Source organism: Stegostoma tigrinum, chromosome 40, assembly GCF_030684315.1.
Source record: "Stegostoma tigrinum isolate sSteTig4 chromosome 40, sSteTig4.hap1, whole genome shotgun sequence".
Classification (NCBI taxonomy): domain Eukaryota; kingdom Metazoa; phylum Chordata; class Chondrichthyes; order Orectolobiformes; family Stegostomatidae; genus Stegostoma; species Stegostoma tigrinum.
The window spans coordinates 17,248,367-17,271,150 of record NC_081393.1 but is presented as its reverse complement, the minus strand read 5'-3'; the positions used below and the strand labels follow the sequence as shown (position 1 = coordinate 17,271,150).

Here is a 22,784-nt window from a genome sequence, read left to right as displayed (position 1 = left end):
GTGCGCCTTCTTCTGGAGTACTATGTCTGGTTCTGATTGGCCTGTTACAGGAAGGATATTATTAAACAAGTGAGGGTTCAAAAAAGATTTACCGAGATGTTTCCAGGAATGGAGGATTTGAGTTATAAGGAGGTGCTGGGACTTTTTTCACCGGAGCTTTGGAGATTGAGGGGTGACATTATAGAGATTGATAAAATCATGAGGGGTATAGATAAGATGAATGACAAAGGCCTTTCCCCTAAAGTAGGGGAATTCAAAGCTAGGGGCTGTATTTTTAAGGTGGGAGGAGAAAGATTTAAATAGGACGTGAGGGGACAATTTCTTTTACCCAGAGTGGTTTGCATGTGGAATGAACTGCCAGAAAAAGTGGTGGATTTTGGGCACAGACACAACGGTTAAGACATCTGGATAAGTACATGAATAAGATTTGTTTGGGGTGATATGGGCCAACCATGGTTTTGGAACATAGTCAGCATGGTTGAACTGAAGGATCTGTTTCTGTGCTGTATGCAGAGGTCAAGTTGATTTTGTATGAGAAACTGGTTTCAACTCAGCTGATGGGTGGTGATCCATTGCTGAGTTCTGCACATTAGGAAGGATGTGAAGACCTCAGACAGAATGGATCCAGGAATATGAGACATCACTGGGGAAGGTAGATTGGAGGCACCCGGGATTGCAGTCCTTGGAGAAGAACAAACTGAGCACATGTGAGCCAAATCAAAGAGCAAGCAGTGGTGAAGGGAGCTGTGCTCCAGACGGAGAATGATAGAAAGGGGGAGGTTGTGGGGGAACAGTTTAGAGAGGGTTGGAGAGAGGTACAGTTTGAAAGTCATTGGCAAAAGAAGCAATGGGGGATCTGAGAAGATGTGTTTTTTTTCATTCAGTGAGTGGGTTAGAGCCTGGAATGTGCTGCCTCAGAGCACAGAGAAGGCAGAACGATCCAGGCCTCTGCAACATGGCCAATTGGCCTGCTGCTGCACTATAACAATTTCTGCAGCTTCTGAATACTGAACCTGACTACTTCCTCGCTTCTTTCTAGACACAAGGTGATAACCGAAAGCACTTACTGAGTTGCGTGCTCCCAGGCATGGCAAAACTGGCCCTCAGGTTACCAGAGCTTTGCTCCAAGGTTAGTAGAAGCTATCAGCAAGATCGAAAAGGAGGAAACTCCATGTTAAACACCCTTGAATTTTGCTCAGACTACAGATGGATACTGTCAACACTTCTAGCTGTCATACCATGAAAGGGGTAGACAGATTCTGGAAAGATTTAGAAGGATAATATCAGAAATGTGTAAATATGGATATCGGGAAAGGATTGGCAGGCTGGGGCTATGCCCTCCAGAAAGCCAAAGGCCACCTTATAGAGGTGTTTAAAATCTGGGAAGGTTTTTGATGGAATGGATAAGGATAGAATGACCCATTTTGTTGGGGAAGAGCAGAACCAGAGGCTATCAATATCAGGCACTCTTCCCTACCCCTAAGAAATCCCATTAGAAATTCAAGAAAGAACCCTGTTCCCCAGACAGCGAAGGCAGAATGTGGGACTCGCTCCCATAGGGAGTGAATCGCACTAATGTGTATCAGGAGAGGTGAAGGAATTGGCTGTTTTGGAGCAAGATGAGGTCTATCTTTGTGGCTCAGAGGCCATGTGAATCCTCATGGATGATGTAGGAATTGAATTAGCTCATTCAGTCCATCTATTCGATGAAATCGCTCTTGATAATCCTAAACTTCACTCTCCTGCCCTTTCTCCATGACCCTTGATTCCTTTCCGGTTTGACAACCTGTCTGTCTCAGCCTTGAACATACTTAATGATGCAGCCTCAACAGTCCCCCGTGTAAAGAATTCTACAGATTCCCTAACTCGCTGAGAAGAAATTCCTCCTAATCTCTGAGCCGATGCCCTCTGGTCCTAGACTCTCCCACGAGATGAAGTAGCCTGTAGTCCCGTCGCATATTCTAGCATTCAGCACTTGAGAACATGGAAGATTGATCTTTGGACATTGAGAGCTGGGTAGGTAGGAATTGAGGAGGGTGTGAGTGTGACAAGCATTGCCCTGAGTCTAGTGACCAGCTGTGATAGGACCAAATGGCCATCCTTCCCAAAGCAAGCCGCTTCTGGTGAGATATTGTTCCATTTGTTTATTTATCTCTCACTCCAACTTTCTCCATTGCAGCCCATCCCGCTCCTGAGGCAAGGACGTCCCCAGGCTGTCAGCATGTCCCAGGAGCAAATCTCCTGCCTCTTGGCAAATGCTTTCTTCTGCACCTTTCCACATCGCAACAGCACGCACCCCAACTCGGAGTACAGCACATTCCCGGACATCAACTTCAGCAGGTCAGCGAAGCAGGGGCACGGACACATGAGTGCAGTGAGTATGTGGCCATCTCACTTCCTACCTACCGCGTCTGAGGACTGTGCAGTTCAAGGGTCTGAGACAAGATGGTGAAATAAAAAGTGTTTAGCACGCTTGTCTTCATTGCTAAGGCCACTTAATATAGGAGTTGGGATATCACGTTGTGGCTGTTTAAAACATTGGTAAGGCCACATTTCGAGTACTCCACACAATCCTAGTCACCCTGTTGTAGGACGTTGTCAAACTGGAAAGATTTACATAGATGTTACCAGGACTGCAGGATTTGAATTATTAGGAGAAGCTGGGGCTTTTTCCCCTGGAGCATCAGAGTTTGAGAGGTGACCTTAGAGGTTTTTAAAATCATATGTATCTTGGATAAGACAAATAATAAAGGTCTTTCCCCAGGGTAGGGGAGTCCAAAACTAGAGGACATAAGTTTAAAGCGTAAGGGGAAAGATTTAAAAGGTGCCTGAAGGGACTCTCTTTCACGCAGAGGCTAGTGCATGTATGGAATGAGCTGCCAGACAAAGTGGTGGAAGCTGGTACAACTACATCATTGAAAAGACATTGGGACAGGATACGTGAACACACAGTCTAGAGGGATGTGGGCCAGAAGCAGGCAAGTGGGGCTAATTTAGTTTGGGATTATGGATGAGTTGGACTGATGGGCCTGTTTCCATGCTGTATGAGTCAATGACAGAGAGAGAGCCTCCAGCAGGGCAGCAGTCACCCTGCGCAAGAAGCGTTCTACCCTGCAATGCAGATCCAAAGGCTGCTGCTGACTTGGAGACAGTTATCCCCTTTTTCTTTATTGTCCACTTCGCCAGCATGGCAAGGTGGTAGGAGCAGGGCACACAGATGGCCTACAGGAACGTACTGTGCACAAACTGAGTCTCTGCTGCTCTAAGATTACGACTGTTTTAGTTTTTAGAAAAGCAGGATTTAAATGGCCACCTCTCACTACCAATTGATCCACTTTTTTTTGGTTGGGGGGGGGGGGGGGGGGGGGTTGTGGGGCCAGGATAAGCTAGGGGGTGACTGTTTCCAATTAGGAATCTCTACATTTGATCAGATGCTTTCCTTCATTTTCTGTAGGCTGTTTGGAAACTCTTCGCCGAAGTTGTCTGAAAAGCTGAAGACACTTTTCTGCTACTTCGGTCAGGTCCTAGAAAGCGGTACGTTTGATTTTTCTTCAGACACCATTTGGTGAGCAGTGAGTTGGACCTTTTGTTGTCCCTGCGCCAAGAAAGAAATGATTACTTTCCCCCCCCCCCCCACCTCGAGTGTTGACCGGATTTGTAGCCTTCACATTTAGCGCAGGAGTGATACACTGCCTTCTGGGGTTCTTTGATTCACTGAGCGGCTGAGTAAATGTAAAGGAGCCACGTGAGTGACTGGAAGGTGAAATGAATTGAGACTGAGAATTCCATAAACTCTATTCATGTGGAAAAAGTGCCTTTTCTGTCCCAGTCTACCAACAGATTCAGGAGTGAGAGTTATTAAGGAATTGTTTTTACCCTCCAAGGACAACATTCAGTTGGGCAACGTGGGGGGAGGACTTTAGGAGAGGTGGATTGTTAGGTTCCAGCTGCTCTCCCTGACCGTGCTGCTTCCCTTGCCCCTCTTCACGCACCTAAGGTTCGTCCTGCCCTTGTTCTGGATGAGACGTCCCTCCTATCTGCCCTGTCTCAGCTCACTTTGTTCACCAAAGAGCCCCCCTCTGGTTTCTTCAACCACCCAACTTTCAGTCCTATTCTCCGTGCCAAACAGCTCCCTTGCCTTGGTGCAGTCTATCTCCCTTTGGAAACAGCATTAGTTGGAATAGGAGTAGGCCGCTTGGCACCTGCAACCTGCTCCACCATTCAACAGGAACATGGCTGATCTTATCCCACAATTCCCTGCATTCTCACATGATCCCTGGATCCATCAACTCCATTGGTCCCTTCAAATCTCTCAATCTCTATCCCTAATGTGCTGAATCTGTGGTGGTTTTCCAGTCCTTGGCATCCAGGGGGAAGAGGATTTAAGAGTGGAGGTGGTGGCTGGCTGTTGGAAGGGTAATATTCACACTTCATTAGAATTAGGTTTTATTGTCATATGTCTGAGTACAGAGATGCAAGAATGCGGTGAAAAATGTATAATATTGCTATTCATGGTGCCATCTTAAGTACAAAGTAGCTAGTTACAAAATCTTAGATTAAAAAGTAGAAAATAAAAAATCAACATGACAGTTCTTCTCGGTTTAAAAAATAGTCAATGAGAAATAAGTTCGAAATTAAAGTCCTTATGAAGCCCCATGGCTAAAGTCACTCGAGACTGAGCTTTCCCCTCAAACATCCCTAAATCCGACCTGGCCAACCACCTTGCTACAGGTTGCTGGAGTTCTAATCCTGAGTTCCCAGCCACTTCTTCAATGCAGCTAATCTCCAGAACTCTTCCTGGGTGCACTGTCTGCCCTGTGGCCAACCACCAATTCTTAACTGCCGTGGAACCAGTTTTACCATCTGATCCAAGGCATCCAGACCTTGGAGGGCAAATCTGTGCCCTTTAGGTTTGAGACAAATGTTGGTAGTTAGGTAAGTGTGAGTCGATTCTTCTCAGGTTTGAGGTAAGAAATAGATTTAGCAGCTGAGCCTGGCAGTGGGGGCATGGAGAGAGGTACCTACCAAGAGGCATCCAGCTTTATTTTCCTCCCCTCAATTACATTTTTTTTGGTGCAGGCTCAATAAATGCCACAGTTCACACAGATGAACTGGCAACATGGTTCTCAGCCCTGTTGGCGGGGGAGGTGTGGTGAGGTCTCAGATCATGCATCATCATTAACAAAAATGAGAGGAAATATTTTAAAGGTCGCAATGATAAATCCCTATCTACTCCTTTCTATCAGCAGTTCCCATCGGACTGGTGACTTTTCAAAGATGTTGCGTTCCAGAATCCATCCAATGGAAGAGGTTAGTTCATTCAATGTTATTTGAAACCACAGCATTTCTGCTTCGGTGAGCTTTAACTCCGAGTCACACCCAATATCAGTTTATATCACAGAATTACACGATCTTACAATACAGGATATCAGCTCATCTCAAGTTTTTCTTCCCTCTGCTTATTCATTTTTGTTCAGGCATGTGTCCAACTCCTTTTTGAAAGGTGCCCTGAAATCTACCTTTCCTGCCCTTTCTACTCAAAAATGATGGTTTTCTTTTAAGAAAAAAGTGTGTCACAGTGGCTCAGTGGTCAGCACTGCTTCCTCATTGCACCTGGGGACCTGGGTTCGATTCCACCCTCGGGTAACTGTCTATATGTTAGGTTTGCACATTCTCCCCCTGTGTCTGCATGGAGCTTCTTCCCATAGTCTAAAAGATGTGCGGGTTAGGGTGGGGATCAGCTGTGCTGAATTGCCCTGCAGGGTGCAGGTTGGGGTGGATTAGCTGTGGTTACGGGGATAGGAATGGGTGAGTGGGGGAAAATGGGTCTGGGATGCTCTTTGAAGGTTTGGTGTGGATTTGATGGAAGCAGGGTATTTGACCCATACCACAGGGATTCTACTGACCTTTCTTTTGGTTCCTCTGCCTGGACTGGTGTTATGGGAAATTGGATAACTGAGGCCGTAGAGAGATATTTAAACCTATTAGTGGAGGGACTAATGTTGATTGAAGAAATCTGACAGGAAGAGATGTATGGATTCTACGTCATTCTGATTCAAGTGGCTGTAAGAAGTAACAAAGGAGGGAAAAGTGCTGATGAGTCAGTGTGAACAGTAGCTGTTCTGTAGGACAGAACAGAATTACAGTCACCTTTGATTAAGTGTACTGCAATCTTCACAGATTAGAATATTACGCTCGGCTCTCTTTGCCAATTTAAGAATTGATTCGGAGGGCATTTGGTGCCCTGGAATAATATGTTGTGAATCCAAGGCTTTTTGGATCCGACGCTCTGGAATGAGTCAGGCTTAATTAGTGATTTGAAGTGGAAGACATCACCACATGACCATAATTTGACAGAATTTAGCCTTTGGTTTGATAGTGAGAAACAACCCATACTCAGTTTGAAGCAGGCGTCATTACACAATCAATGTTAAGATTGCAGTTGGGACTCCGTAGGACTCGAGTATTGCTGGGAAAAAGGCACACTGCCAGATTTTCCATCTCGCACTCATTGGCAGTTAACTGTCAATCATTAACTGGTGTACTCTCCATGCAAAGCCTGCCCCAATCACAGTCCAGTCGCTAGCAAACCAACCAGTGTTTTTCCCCCTCATGCAGGGTTTCTTCTGCAAATTATTCTGAATAGTGTAAGATGAACAAACGACAGGATATGCCTTCCTCTTGCACTATTAAATTTGAATGTTAATCTCCCCTTTAATCTTGAACACAAACAGAGGTTGCTGGAAAAGCTCAGCAGGTCTGGCAGCATCTTAAGGAGAAAAAAATCAGTGTTAACGTTTTGGTTCAGTGACCTTTCCTCAGAATTTCCCTTTAATCTTTTATTTTTCAGATTTTATTAACAATCCTACCTAAACTTTACATTTAATTGCACCTTATTAAATTCTTAATTTTAATTGTTATTTTAATCCTGATTTTAATCTTAACCATCATTTTAAGATTTTAACTTAAGTGTGAAGGTCGTTGAGGTGAGCAGTTCGGTGAGACCTCAGCATGGTGATTAAGTTTCTCAGCAATCTGCTGTTGCTTTGTGGCTGAATTTTAGTGGGATAAAAGATCACAAACAATTCAGTCACATTATGTTGAAGAAGCAGGGCAGGGAGTCTAACCTGAGTGTTTTTGTATCAGGTTCTCCCTGCGTCACCTGTTGCGTTCATGTTCATAATGTGAATTACATGTAAGCTTGTAGGCTGAAATTTTATCCAACTCACCTCCTGGACTATCCCAAGTGCCATCTCATAAAACCATTAACTAGAATGAGTCAGTTTAGCCCATCAAATCCGTGTTGTGTGAGCCCAGATCTGAGCCTTATATCTGAACTCAATCACGAAACGTGGGTGTCGTGGCTCGTGGCCCTGTCCCACCTATTTGCCCCTCGAGGTGGTGGGAGTGAGCCATCTTCTCAAACCGCTGCAGTCCACATGGTGCAAGGGGGACCCCCCCCTCCACCCCACCATTAAGGAGGGAGTTCCAGGATTTTAACCCAGCTACACTGAAAGGAATAGCTGATAGGCAGGGATGGTGATGGGCTCGGAGGGGAATTTCCATGATTATCTGCTCCTCCGTCACCTCCAATCACAGCTCCGCCCCCCCCCCCGCCCAAAGGGCCACTGAAACCCATCCCAGCTCCCACAATCGCTGCCCACTCACCGCAAACTCCATGGCTCCTCCAATCACATCACCTACACCCCCCAAAAGCCCCACTACCAGTGGCTCCCAAAGGTGCCAGTGGCTAGTGAATGGGCCTCAAGATGCCACCGCCTGACACCGTCATTTCAGGAATCTGGTCCGTTTGCCAACAGGAAAGCTGGCATTTGGGGCAATGGCAGGATGGAATAATGGCCTCAATCCCAGGGTTGTGAGATGGATAGGCATCTGACGGCTATTTCCCACACCCACCCCCCCGCTACACTGTGACACCCACAAAAGGAATACAGTCAGGGCCTAGATATGTGGGAAGGTTGGCAATTTATCATTTATATTATTATCGCTGTGCCATCCCCTCACAAAACACCGCCCCCCACCCCACACTCCCAATCCAACCCCCCCCCGGCACCCCGGCCACACTCCCAATCCCACCCGTCCACAGCACATTTCTTCCCCCCCCACCGGCCACACTCCCAATCCCACCCGTCCCCAGCACATTTCTTCCCCAACCCCCCCCCCCCCACCCACACTCCCAATCCCACCCGTCCCCAGCACATGTCTTCCCCCCCCCCAGGCCACACTCCCAATCCCAGCCGTCCCCAGCACATTTCTTCCCCCCCCCCCCCCCCCACCGCCCCGGCCACACTCCCAATCCCACCCGTCCCCAGCACATTTCTTCCCCCCGCTCCCCGGGCCACACTCCCAATCCCACCCGTCCCCAGCACATGTCTTCCCACCCCCCCGGCCACACTCCCAATCCCACCCGTCCCCAGCACATGTCTTTCTCCCCCCCACCCGCCCCAGCCACACTCCCAATCCCACCCGTCCCCAGCACATTTCATCCCCCCCCCCCCCCCCACCAGCCACACTCCCAATCCCACCCGTCCCCAGCACATTTCTTCCCCCCACCCCCCGCCACCCCGGCCACACTCCCAATCCCACCCGTCCCCAGCACATTTCTTCCCCCCCCCCCCCCCCCCCGGCCACACTCCCAATCCCACCCGTCCCCAGCACATGTCTCCCCCCCCCACCCGTCCCCAGCACATGTCTTCCCCCACTCCCCCCCCCCGGCCACACTCCCAATCCCACCCGTCCCCAGCACATGTCTTTCTCTCCCCCCCCCCCCCCCCCCACCCACACTCCGAATCCCACCCGTCCCCAGCACATTTCTTCCCCCCCCCGCCCGGCCACACTCCCAATCCCACCTGTCCCCAGCACATTTCTTCCCCACCCCCGGCCACACTCCCAATCCCACCCGTCCCCAGCACATGTCTCTCCCCCCCCCCCCCCCCGGGACACACTCCCAATCCCACCCGTCCCCAGCACATGTCTTCCCCCCACCCCGGGCCACACTCCCAATCCCACCCGTCCCCAGCACATTTCTTCCCACCCCCCCGATCCCACCCGTCCCCAGCACATTTCTTCCCCCCCACCCCCCCGCCCCAGCCACACTCCCAATCCCACCCGTCCCCAGCACATGTCTTCCCCCACTCCCCCCCCACCACACTCCCAATCCCACCCGTCCCCAGCACATGTCTTCCCCCCCCCGGCCACACTCCCAATCCCACCCGTCCCCAGCACATGTCTTCCCCCACTCCCCCCCCCGGCCACACTCCCAATCACACCCGTCCCCAGCACATGTCTCTCCCCCCCCCCCCCCCCCCCCGGCTACACTCCCAATCCCACCCGTCCCCAGCACATGTCATCCCCCCCCCGGCCACACTCCCAATCCCACCCGTCCCCAGCACATGTCTCCCCACCCCCCCCCCCCCCCCACCCCGGCCACACTCCCAATCCCACCCGTCCCCAGCACATGTCTTCGCCCCCGCCCCCCCACCCCCGGGCCACACTCCCAATCCCACCCGTCCCCAGCACATTTCCCCCCCCCCCCCCCCCCCCCGGGACACACTCCCAATCCCCCCCCCCCCGGGCCACACTCCCAATCCCACCCGTCCCCAGCACATGTCTCCCCCCCCCCCCCCCCCCCGGCCACACTCCCAATCCCACCCGTCCCCAGCACATTTCTTCCCCCCCGCCCCCCCCCCCCCCCCCCCCCCCCCCCCCCCCGGCCACACTCCCAATCCCACCCGTCCCCAGCACATGTCTCCCCCCCCCACCCGTCCCCAGCACATGTCTTCCCCCACTCCCCCCGCCCGGCCACACTCCCAATCCCACCCGTCCCCAGCACATGTCTTTCTCCCCCCACCCCCCCAGCCACACTCCGAATCCCACCCGTCCCCAGCACATTTCTTCCCCCCCCGCCCGGCCACACTCCCAATCCCACCCGTCCCCAGCACATTTCTTCCCCCGCCCGGCCACACTCCCAATCCCACCCGTCCCCAGCACATTTCTTCCCCCCGCTCCCCGGGCCACACTCCCAATCCCACCCGTCCCCAGCACATGTCTTTCCCCCCCCCCCCCCGGCCACACTCCCAATCCCACCCGTCCCCAGCACATGTCTTTCTCCCCCCCCACCCGCCCCAGCCACACTCCCAATCCCACCCGTCCCCAGCACATGTCTTTCTCCCCCCCACCCGCCCCAGCCACACTCCCAATCCCACCCGTCCCCAGCACATTTCTCCCCCCCCCCCCAGCACATTTCTTCCCCCCCCCCCCCCCCCGGCCACACTCCCAATCCCACCCGTCCCCAGCACATGTCTCCCCCCCCCACCCGTCCCCAGCACATGTCTTCCCCCACTCCCCCCGCCCGGCCACACTCCCAATCCCACCCGTCCCCAGCACATGTCTTTCTCTCCACCCCCCCACCAGCCACACTCCGAATCCCACCCGTCCCCAGCACATTTCTTCCCCTCCCCCGCCCGGCCACACTCCCAATCCCACCCGTCCCCAGCACATGTCTTCCCCCGCCCTGGCCACACTCCCAATCCCACCCGTCCCCAGCACATGTCTTCCCCCACTCCCCCCCCCCCCCCACACTCCCAATCCCACCCGTCCCCAGCACATGTCTTCCCGGCCACACTCCCAATCCCACCCGTCCCCAGCACATGTCTCCCCCCCCCACCCGTCCCCAGCACATGTCTTCCCCCACTCCCCCCCCCCCGGCCACACTCCCAATCCCACCCGTCCCCAGCACATGTCTTCCCCCCCCCCCCGGCCACACTCCCAGTCCCACCCGTCCCCAGCACATGTCTTCCCCCCCGGCCACACTCCCAATCCCACCCGTCCCCAGCACATTTCTTCCCCCCCACCGGCCACACTCCCAATCCCACCCGTCCCCAGCACATGTCTCTCCTCTCCCCCCCCCCCCCCCACCCCACCCCCAGCACATGTCTTCCCCCACTCCCCCCCCCCCGGCCACACTCCCAATCCCACCCGTCCCCAGCACATGTCTTCCCCCCCCCCCCGGCCACACTCCCAGTCCCACCCGTCCCCAGCACATGTCTTCCCCCCCGGCCACACTCCCAATCCCACCCGTCCCCAGCACATTTCTTCCCCCCCACCCGGCCACACTCCCAATCCCACCCGTCCCCAGCACATGTCTTCCCCCCACCGGCCACACTCCCAATCCCACCCGTCCCCAGCACATGTCTCTCCTCTCCCCCCCCCCCCACCCCACCCCACCCCACCCCCCCCCCCCCCCCCCCGGGCCACACTCCCAATCCCACCCGTCCCCAGCACATGTCTTCCCCCCCCCCGGCCACACTCCCACTCCCACCCGTCCCCAGCACATTTCTTCCCCCCCCCCCCCCGCGCCACACTCCCAATCCCACCCGTCCCCAGCACATTTCTTCCCCCCCCCCCCCCGCGCCACACTCCCAATCCCACCCGTCCCCAGCACATGTCTTCCCCCACTCCCCCCCCCCACACTCCCAATCCCACCCGTCCCCAGCACATGTCTTCCCCCACTCCCCCCCCCACACACTCCCAATCCCACCCGTCCCCAGCACATGTCTTCCCGGCCACACTCCCAATCCCACCCGTCCCCAGCACATGTCTTCCCCCCCCCCCCACCCCGCCACACTCCCAATCCCACCCGTCCCCAGCACATGTCTTCCCCCACTCCCCCCCCCCCCCCCGGCCACACTCCCAATCCCACCCGTCCCCAGCACATGTCTTCCCCCACTCCCCCCCCCCACACTCCCAATCCCACCCGTCCCCAGCACATGTCTTCCCCCACTCCCCCCCCCACACTCCCAATCCCACCCGTCCCCAGCACATGTCTTCCCGGCCACACTCCCACTCCCACCCGTCCCCAGCACATTTCTTCCCCCCCCCCCCCCCCCCCCGCGCCACACTCCCAATCCCACCCGTCCCCAGCACATGTCTTCCCCCACTCCCCCCCCCCACACTCCCAATCCCACCCGTCCCCAGCACATGTCTTCCCCCACTCCCCCCCCCACACACTCCCAATCCCACCCGTCCCCAGCACATGTCTTCCCCCCCCCCCCCACCCCGCCACACTCCCAATCCCACCCGTCCCCAGCACATGTCTTCCCCCACTCCCCCCCCCCCCCGGCCACACTCCCAATCCCACCCGTCCCCAGCACATGTCTTCCCCCACTCCCCCCCCCGGCCACACTCGCAATCCCACCCGTCCCCAGCACATGTCTTCCCCCACTCCCCCCCCCCACACTCCCAATCCCACCCGTCCCCAGCACATGTCTTCCCCCACTCCCCCCCCCACACTCCCAATCCCACCCGTCCCCAGCACATGTCTTCCCCCACTCCCCCCCCCACACTCCCAATCCCACCCGTCCCCAGCACATGTCTTCCCCCACTCCCCCCCCCACACTCCCAATCCCACCCGTCCCCAGCACATGTCTTCCCCCACTCCCCCCGCCACACTCCCAATCCCACCCGTCCCCAGCACATGTCTTCCCCCACTCCCCCCGCCACACTCCCAATCCCACCCGTCCCCAGCACATGTCTTCCCGGCCACACTCCCAATCCCACCCGTCCCCAGCACATGTCTTCCCGGCCACACTCCCAATCCCACCCGTCCCCAGCACATGTCTTCCCGGCCACACTCCCAATCCCACCCGTCCCCAGCACGTCTTCCCGGCCACACTCCCAATCCCACCCGTCCCCAGCACATGTCTTCCCGGCCACACTCCCAATCCCACCCGTCCCCAGCACATGTCTTCCCGGCCACACTCCCAATCCCACCCGTCCCCAGCACATTTCTTCCCCACCCCCGGCCACACTCCCAATCCCACCCGTCCCCAGCACATGTCTACCCCCCCCGGCCACAGCACGTCTTCCCCCACTCCCCCCCCGGCCACACTCCCAATCCCACCCGTCCCCAGCACATTTCTTCCCCCCCCCCCCCCCCCCCGCCCCCACTCCCAATCCCACCCGTCCCCAGCACATGTCTTCCCCCACTCCCCCCCCCCCCACACTCCCAATCCCACCCGTCCCCAGCACATGTCTTCCCCCACTCCCCCCCCCCACACTCCCAATCCCACCCGTCCCCAGCACATGTCTTCCCGGCCACACTCCCAATCCCACCCGTCCCCAGCACATGTCTTCCCCCCCCCACCCCGCCACACTCCCAATCCCACCCGTCCCCAGCACGTCTTCCCCCAATCCCCCCCCCCCGGCCACACTCCCAATCCCACCCGTCCCCAGCACATGTCTTTCTCCCCCCGGCCACACTCCCAATCCCACCCGTCCCCGCCCCCCCCCCCGCGCCCGCCCCGCGCCCGCCCCCCCCCCCCCCCCCCCCCGGCCACACTCCCAATCCCACCCGTCCCCAGCACATTTCTTCCGGGCCACACTCCCAATCCCACCCGTCCCCAGCACGTCTTCCCCCACTCCCCCCCCGGCCACACTCCCATTCCCACCCGTCCCCAGCACATTTCTTCCCCCCCCCCCCCCACCCCGGGCCACACTCCCAATCCCACCCGTCCCCAGCACATGTCTTCCCCCACTCCCAATCCCACCCGTCCCCAGCACATGTCTTCCCCCACTCCCCCCCCCCACACTCCCAATCCCACCCGTCCCCAGCACATGTCTTCCCGGCCACACTCCCAATCCCACCCGTCCCCAGCACATGTCTTCCCCCACTCCCCCCCCCCACACTCCCAATCCCACCCGTCCCCAGCACATGTCTTCCCGGCCACACTCCCAATCCCACCCGTCCCCAGCACATGTCTTCCCCCCCCCACCCCGCCACACTCCCAATCCCACCCGTCCCCAGCACATGTCTTCCCCCACTCCCCCCCCCCCACACTCCCAATCCCACCCGTCCCCAGCACATGTCTTCCCCCACTCCCCCCCCCCCCACACTCCCAATCCCACCCGTCCCCAGCACATGTCTTCCCCCACTCCCCCCCCCCCCACACTCCCAATCCCACCCGTCCCCAGCACATGTCTTCCCCCCCCCACCCCGCCACACTCCCAATCCCACCCGTCCCCAGCACGTCTTCCCCCCCCCACCCCGCCACACTCCCAATCCCACCCGTCCCCAGCACATGTCTTCCCCCCCCCCGGCCACACTCCCACTCCCACCCGTCCCCAGCACATTTCTTCCCCCCCCCCCCCCGCGCCACACTCCCAATCCCACCCGTCCCCAGCACATTTCTTCCCCCCCCCCCCCCGCGCCACACTCCCAATCCCACCCGTCCCCAGCACATGTCTTCCCCCACTCCCCCCCCCCACACTCCCAATCCCACCCGTCCCCAGCACATGTCTTCCCCCACTCCCCCCCCCACACACTCCCAATCCCACCCGTCCCCAGCACATGTCTTCCCGGCCACACTCCCAATCCCACCCGTCCCCAGCACATGTCTTCCCCCCCCCCCCACCCCGCCACACTCCCAATCCCACCCGTCCCCAGCACATGTCTTCCCCCACTCCCCCCCCCCCCCCCCGGCCACACTCCCAATCCCACCCGTCCCCAGCACATGTCTTCCCCCACTCCCCCCCCCCACACTCCCAATCCCACCCGTCCCCAGCACATGTCTTCCCCCACTCCCCCCCCCACACTCCCAATCCCACCCGTCCCCAGCACATGTCTTCCCGGCCACACTCCCACTCCCACCCGTCCCCAGCACATTTCTTCCCCCCCCCCCCCCCCCCCCGCGCCACACTCCCAATCCCACCCGTCCCCAGCACATGTCTTCCCCCACTCCCCCCCCCCACACTCCCAATCCCACCCGTCCCCAGCACATGTCTTCCCCCACTCCCCCCCCCACACACTCCCAATCCCACCCGTCCCCAGCACATGTCTTCCCCCCCCCCCCCCCACCCCGCCACACTCCCAATCCCACCCGTCCCCAGCACATGTCTTCCCCCACTCCCCCCCCCCCCCGGCCACACTCCCAATCCCACCCGTCCCCAGCACATGTCTTCCCCCACTCCCCCCCCCGGCCACACTCGCAATCCCACCCGTCCCCAGCACATGTCTTCCCCCACTCCCCCCCCCCACACTCCCAATCCCACCCGTCCCCAGCACATGTCTTCCCCCACTCCCCCCCCCACACTCCCAATCCCACCCGTCCCCAGCACATGTCTTCCCCCACTCCCCCCCCCCACACTCCCAATCCCACCCGTCCCCAGCACATGTCTTCCCCCACTCCCCCCCCCCACACTCCCAATCCCACCCGTCCCCAGCACATGTCTTCCCCCACTCCCCCCGCCACACTCCCAATCCCACCCGTCCCCAGCACATGTCTTCCCCCACTCCCCCCGCCACACTCCCAATCCCACCCGTCCCCAGCACATGTCTTCCCGGCCACACTCCCAATCCCACCCGTCCCCAGCACATGTCTTCCCGGCCACACTCCCAATCCCACCCGTCCCCAGCACATGTCTTCCCGGCCACACTCCCAATCCCACCCGTCCCCAGCACGTCTTCCCGGCCACACTCCCAATCCCACCCGTCCCCAGCACATGTCTTCCCGGCCACACTCCCAATCCCACCCGTCCCCAGCACATGTCTTCCCGGCCACACTCCCAATCCCACCCGTCCCCAGCACATTTCTTCCCCACCCCCGGCCACACTCCCAATCCCACCCGTCCCCAGCACATGTCTTCCCCCCCCGGCCACAGCACGTCTTCCCCCACTCCCCCCCCGGCCACACTCCCAATCCCACCCGTCCCCAGCACATTTCTTCCCCCCCCCCCCCCCCCCGCCCCCACTCCCAATCCCACCCGTCCCCAGCACATGTCTTCCCCCACTCCCCCCCCCCCCCACACTCTCCCACCCGTCCCCAGCACATGTCTTCCCCCACTCCCCCCCCCCACACTCCCAATCCCACCCGTCCCCAGCACATGTCTTCCCGGCCACACTCCCAATCCCACCCGTCCCCAGCACATGTCTTCCCCCCCCCCCACCCCGCCACACTCCCAATCCCACCCGTCCCCAGCACGTCTTCCCCCAATCCCCCCCCCCCCGGCCACACTCCCAATCCCACCCGTCCCCAGCACATGTCTTTCTCCCCCCGGCCACACTCCCAATCCCACCCGTCCCCGCCCCCCCCCCGCGCCCGCCCCGCGCCCGCCCCCCCCCCCCCCCCCCCCCGGCCACACTCCCAATCCCACCCGTCCCCAGCACATTTCTTCCGGGCCACACTCCCAATCCCCACCCGTCCCCAGCACGTCTTCCCCCACTCCCCCCCCGGCCACACTCCCATTCCCACCCGTCCCCAGCACATTTCTTCCCCCCCCCCCCCCACCCCGGGCCACACTCCCAATCCCACCCGTCCCCAGCACATGTCTTCCCCCACTCCCAATCCCACCCCGTCCCCAGCACATGTCTTCCCCCACTCCCCCCCCCCACACTCCCAATCCACCCGTCCCCAGCACATGTCTTCCCGGCCACACTCCCAATCCCACCCGTCCCCAGCACATGTCTTCCCCCACTCCCCCCCCCCACACTCCCAATCCCACCCGTCCCCAGCACATGTCTTCCCGGCCACACTCCCAATCCCACCCGTCCCCAGCACATGTCTTCCCCCCCCCACCCCGCCACACTCCAATCCCACCCGTCCCCAGCACATGTCTTCCCCCACTCCCCCCCCCCCACACTCCCAATCCCACCCGTCCCCAGCACATGTCTTCCCCCACTCCCCCCCCCCCCCACACTCCCAATCCCACCCGTCCCCAGCACATGTCTTCCCCCCACTCCCCCCCCCCCCCACACTCCCAATCCCCACCCGTCCCCCAGCACATGTCTTCCCCCCCCCACCCCGCCACACTCCCAATCCCACCCGTCCCCAGCACGTCTTCCCCCCCCCACCCCGCCACACTCCCAATCCCACCCGTCCCCAGCACATGTCTTCCCCCCCCCACCCCGCCACACTCCCAATCCCACCCGTCCCCAGCACATGTCTTCCCCCCCCCACCCCGCCACACTCCCAATCCCACCCGTCCCCAGCACATGTCTTCCCCCCCCCACCCCGCCACACTCCCAATCCCACCCGTCCCCAGCACATGTCTTCCCCCACTCCCCCCCCCACACTCCCAATCCCACCCGTCCCCAGCACATGTCTTCCCCACTCCCCCCCCCACACTCCCAATCCCACCCGTCCCCAGCACATGTGTCTTCCCCCACTCCCCCCCCCACACTCCCAATCCCACCCGTCCCCAGCACATGTCTTCCCCCACTCCCCCCGCCACACTCCCAATCCCACCCGTCCCCAGCACATGTCTTCCCCCACTCCCCCCGCCACACTCCCAATCCCACCCGTCCCCAGCACATGTCTTCCCGGCCACACTCCCAATCCCACCCGTCCCCAGCACATGTCTTCCCGGCCACACTCCCAATCCCACCCGTCCCCAGCACATGTCTTCCCGGCCACACTCCCAATCCCACCCGTCCCCAGCACGTCTTCCCGGCCACACTCCCAATCCCACCCGTCCCCAGCACATGTCTTCCCGGCCACACTCCCAATCCCACCCGTCCCCAGCACATGTCTTCCCGGCCACACTCCCAATCCCACCCGTCCCCAGCACATTTCTTCCCCACCCCCGGCCACACTCCCAATCCCACCCGTCCCCAGCACATGTCTTCCCCCCCCGGCCACAGCACGTCTTCCCCCACTCCCCCCCCGGCCACACTCCCAATCCCACCCGTCCCCAGCACATTTCTTCCCCCCCCCCCCCCCCCCGCCCCCACTCCCAATCCCACCCGTCCCCAGCACATGTCTTCCCCCACTCCCCCCCCCCCCACACTCCCAATCCCACCCGTCCCCAGCACATGTCTTCCCCCACTCCCCCCCCCCACACTCCCAATCCCACCCGTCCCCAGCACATGTCTTCCCGGCCACACTCCCAATCCCACCCGTCCCCAGCACATGTCTTCCCCCCCCCCACCCCGCCACACTCCCAATCCCACCCGTCCCCAGCACGTCTTCCCCCAATCCCCCCCCCCCGGCCACACTCCCAATCCCACCCGTCCCCAGCACATGTCTTTCTCCCCCCGGCCACACTCCCAATCCCACCCGTCCCCGCCCCCCCCCCGCGCCCGCCCCGCGCCCGCCCCCCCCCCCCCCCCCCCCCCCGGCCACACTCCCAATCCCACCCGTCCCCAGCACATTTCTTCCGGGCCACACTCCCAATCCCACCCGTCCCCAGCACGTCTTCCCCCACTCCCCCCCCGGCCACACTCCCATTCCCACCCGTCCCCAGCACATTTCTTCCCCCCCCCCCCCCACCCCGGGCCACACTCCCAATCCCACCCGTCCCCAGCACATGTCTTCCCCCACTCCCAATCCCACCCGTCCCCAGCACATGTCTTCCCCCACTCCCCCCCCCCACACTCCCAATCCCACCCGTCCCCAGCACATGTCTTCCCGGCCACACTCCCAATCCCACCCGTCCCCAGCACATGTCTTCCCCCACTCCCCCCCCCCACACTCCCAATCCCACCCGTCCCCAGCACATGTCTTCCCGGCCACACTCCCAATCCCACCCGTCCCCAGCACATGTCTTCCCCCCCCCACCCCGCCACACTCCCAATCCCACCCGTCCCCAGCACATGTCTTCCCCCACTCCCCCCCCCCCACACTCCCAATCCCACCCGTCCCCAGCACATGTCTTCCCCCACTCCCCCCCCCCCCCACACTCCCAATCCCACCCGTCCCCAGCACATGTCTTCCCCCACTCCCCCCCCCCCCACACTCCCAATCCCACCCGTCCCCAGCACATGTCTTCCCCCCCCCACCCCGCCACACTCCCAATCCCACCCGTCCCCAGCACGTCTTCCCCCCCCCACCCCGCCACACTCCCAATCCCACCCGTCCCCAGCACATGTCTTCCCCCCCCCACCCCGCCACACTCCCAATCCCACCCGTCCCCAGCACATGTCTTCCCCCCCCCACCCCGCCACACTCCCAATCCCACCCGTCCCCAGCACATGTCTTCCCCCCCCCACCCCGCCACACTCCCAATCCCACCCGTCCCCAGCACATGTCTTCCCCCCCCCACCCCGCCACACTCCCAATCCCACCCGTCCCCAGCACATGTCTTCCCCCCCCCACCCCGCCACACTCCCAATCCCACCCGTCCCCAGCACATGTCTTCCCCCCCCCACCCCGCCACACTCCCAATCCCACCCGTCCCCAGCACATGTCTTCCCCCCCCCACCCCGCCACACTCCCAATCCCACCCGTCCCCAGCACATGTCTTCCCCCCCCCACCCCGCCACACTCCCAATCCCACCCGTCCCCAGCACATGTCTTCCCCCCCCCACCCCGCCACACTCCCAATCCCACCCGTCCCCAGCACATGTCTTCCCCCCCCCACCCCGCCACACTCCCAATCCCACCCGTCCCCAGCACATGTCTTCCCCCCCCCACCCCGCCACACTCCCAATCCCACCCGTCCCCAGCACATGTCTTCCCCCCCCCACCCCGCCACACTCCCAATCCCACCCGTCCCCAGCACATGTCTTCCCCCCCCCACCCCGCCACACTCCCAATCCCACCCGTCCCCAGCACATGTCTTCCCCCCCCCACCCCGCCACACTCCCAATCCCACCCGTCCCCAGCACATGTCTTCCCCCCCCCACCCCGCCACACTCCCAATCGCACCCGTCCCCAGCACATGTCTTCCCCCCCCCACCCCGCCACACTCCCAATCGCACCCGTCCCCAGCACATGTCTTCCCCCCCCCACCCCGCCACACTCCCAATCCCACCCGTCCCCAGCACATGTCTTCCCCCCCCCCACCCCGCCACACTCCCAATCCCACCCGTCCCCAGCACATGTCTTCCCCCCCCCACCCCGCCACACTCCCAATCCCACCCGTCCCCAGCACATGTCTTCCCCCCCCCACCCCGCCACACTCCCAATCCCACCCGTCCCGCCACACTCCCAATCCCACCCGTCCCCAGCACATGTCTTCCCCCCCCCACCCCGCCACACTCCCAATCCCACCCGTCCCCAGCACATGTCTTCCCCCCACCACCCCGCCACACTCCCAATCCCACCCGTCCCCAGCACATGTCTTCCCCCCCCCCCACCCCGCCACACTCCCAATCCCACCCGTCCCCAGCACATGTCTTCCCCCACTCCCCCCCCCCACACTCCCAATCCCACCCGTCCCCAGCACATGTCTTCCCCCACTCCCCCCCCCCACACTCCCAATCCCACCCGTCCCCAGCACATGTCTTCCCCCACTCCCCCCCCAACACTCCCAATCCCACCCGTCCCCAGCACATGTCTTCCCCCACTCCCCCCCCCACACTCCCAATCCCACCCGTCCCCAGCACATGTCTTCCCCCACTCCCCCCCCCACACTCCCAATCCCACCCGTCCCCAGCACATGTCTTCCCCCACTCCCCCCCCCCACACTCCCAATCCCACCCGTCCCCAGCACATGTCTTCCCCCACTCCCCCCCCCACACTCCCAATCCCACCCGTCCCCAGCACATGTCTTCCCCCACTCCCCCCCCCACACTCCCAATCCCACCCGTCCCCAGCACATGTCTTCCCCCACTCCCCCCCCCACACTCCCAATCCCACCCGTCCCCAGCACATGTCTTCCCCCACTCCCCCCCCCACACTCCCAATCCCACCCGTCCCCAGCACATGTCTTCCCCCACTGCCCCCCCCACACTCCCAATCCCACCCGTCCCCAGCACATGTCTTCCCGGCCACACTCCCAATCCCACCCGTCCCCAGCACATGTCTTCCCGGCCACACTCCCAATCCCACCCGTCCCCAGCACATGTCTTCCCGGCCACACTCCCAATCCCACCCGTCCCCAGCACATGTCTTCCCGGCCACACTCCCAATCCCACCCGTCCCCAGCACATGTCTTCCCGGCCACACTCCCAATCCCACCCGTCCCCAGCACATGTCTTCCCGGCCACACTCCCAATCCCACCCGTCCCCAGCACATGTCTTCCCGGCCACACTCCCAATCCCACCCGTCCCCAGCACATGTCTTCCCGGCCACACTCCCAATCCCACCCGTCCCCAGCACATGTCTTCCCGGCCACACTCCCAATCCCACCCGTCCCCAGCACATGTCTTCCCGGCCACACTCCCAATCCCACCCGTCCCCAGCACGTCTTCCCGGCCACACTCCCAATCCCACCCGTCCCCAGCACATGTCTTCCCGGCCACACTCCCAATCCCACCCGTCCCCAGCACATGTCTCCCCCCCCCACCCGTCCCCAGCACATGTCTTCCCCCACTCCCCCCCCCCCGGCCACACTCCCAATCCCACCCGTCCCCAGCACATTTCTTCCCCCCCACCCGGCCACACTCCCAATCCCACCCGTCCCCAGCACATGTCTTCCCCCCACCGGCCACACTCCCAATCCCACCCGTCCCCAGCACATGTCTCTCCTCTCCACCCCCCCCCCACCCCACCCCCCCCCCCCCCCGGGCCACACTCCCAATCCCACCCGTCCCAGCACATGTCCTCCCCCCCCCCCGGCCACACTCCCACTCCCACCCGTCCCCAGCACATTTCTTCCCCCCCCCCCGGGCCACACTCCCAATCCCACCCGTCCCCAGCACATGTCTTCCCCCACTCCCCCCCCCCACACTCCCAATCCCACCCGTCCCCAGCACATGTCTTCCCCCACTCCCCCCCCACACACTCCCAATCCCACCCGTCCCCAGCACATGTCTTCCCGGCCACACTCCCAATCCCACCCGTCCCCAGCACATGTCTTCCCCCCCCCCCACCCCGCCACACTCCCAATCCCACCCGTCCCCAGCACATGTCTTCCCCCCCCCACCCCGCCACACTCCCAATCCCACCCGTCCCCAGCACATGTCTTCCCCCACTCCCCCCCCCCCGGCCACACTCCCAATCCCACCCGTCCCCAGCACATGTCTTCCCCCACTCCCCCCCCCGGCCACACTCGCAATCCCACCCGTCCCCAGCACATGTCTTCCCCCACTCCCCCCCCCACACTCCCAATCCCACCCGTCCCCAGCACATGTCTTCCCCACTCCCCCCCCCCACACTCCCAATCCCACCCGTCCCCAGCACATGTCTTCCCCCACTCCCCCCCTCCACACTCCCAATCCCACCCGTCCCCAGCACATGTCTTCCCCCACTCCCCCCGCCACACTCCCAATCCCACCCGTCCCCAGCACATGTCTTCCCGGCCACACTCCCAATCCCACCCGTCCCCAGCACATGTCTTCCCGGCCACACTCCCAATCCCACCCGTCCCCAGCACATGTCTTCCCGGCCACACTCCCAATCCCACCCGTCCCCAGCACATGTCTTCCCGGCCACACTCCCAATCCCACCCGTCCCCAGCACATGTCTTCCCGGCCACACTCCCAATCCCACCCGTCCCCAGCACATGTCTTCCCGGCCACACTCCCAATCCCACCCGTCCCCAGCACATGTCTTCCCGGCCACACTCCCAATCCCACCCGTCCCCAGCACATGTCTTCCCGGCCACACTCCCAATCCCACCCGTCCCCAGCACATGTCTTCCCGGCCACACTCCCAATCCCACCCGTCCCCAGCACATGTCTTCCCGGCCACACTCCCAATCCCACCCGTCCCCAGCACATGTCTTCCCCACCCCCGGCCACACTCCCAATCCCACCCGTCCCCAGCACATGTCTTCCCCCCCCGGCCACAGCACGTCTTCCCCCACTCCCCCCCCCCACACTCCCAATCCCACCCGTCCCCAGCACATGTCTTCCCCCCCCCACCCCGCCACACTCCCAATCCCA

The 22,784-nt window shown here is 61.1% G+C and overlaps 1 protein-coding gene across 4 annotated transcripts in view; it reads left to right on the top strand.

Annotated features, from left to right (window-relative positions):
* Window positions 1-22,784, top strand: part of LOC125447965 (poly(ADP-ribose) glycohydrolase) — a 71,010-nt gene that overhangs the window by 9,755 nt on the left and 38,471 nt on the right. For 3 of the 4 annotated variants that reach the window (XM_059641115.1, XM_059641116.1, XM_059641113.1), the window contains 4 exons: window positions 1,040-1,129; window positions 2,180-2,340; window positions 3,455-3,534; window positions 5,247-5,310. In XM_059641115.1, coding sequence (XP_059497098.1) covers window positions 1,040-1,129; window positions 2,180-2,340; window positions 3,455-3,534; window positions 5,247-5,310 — 395 coding nt within the window. The remainder of the gene's footprint in view (window positions 1-1,039; window positions 1,130-2,179; window positions 2,341-3,454; window positions 3,535-5,246; window positions 5,311-22,784) is intronic. The other variant, XM_059641114.1, reaches the window with a different exon arrangement.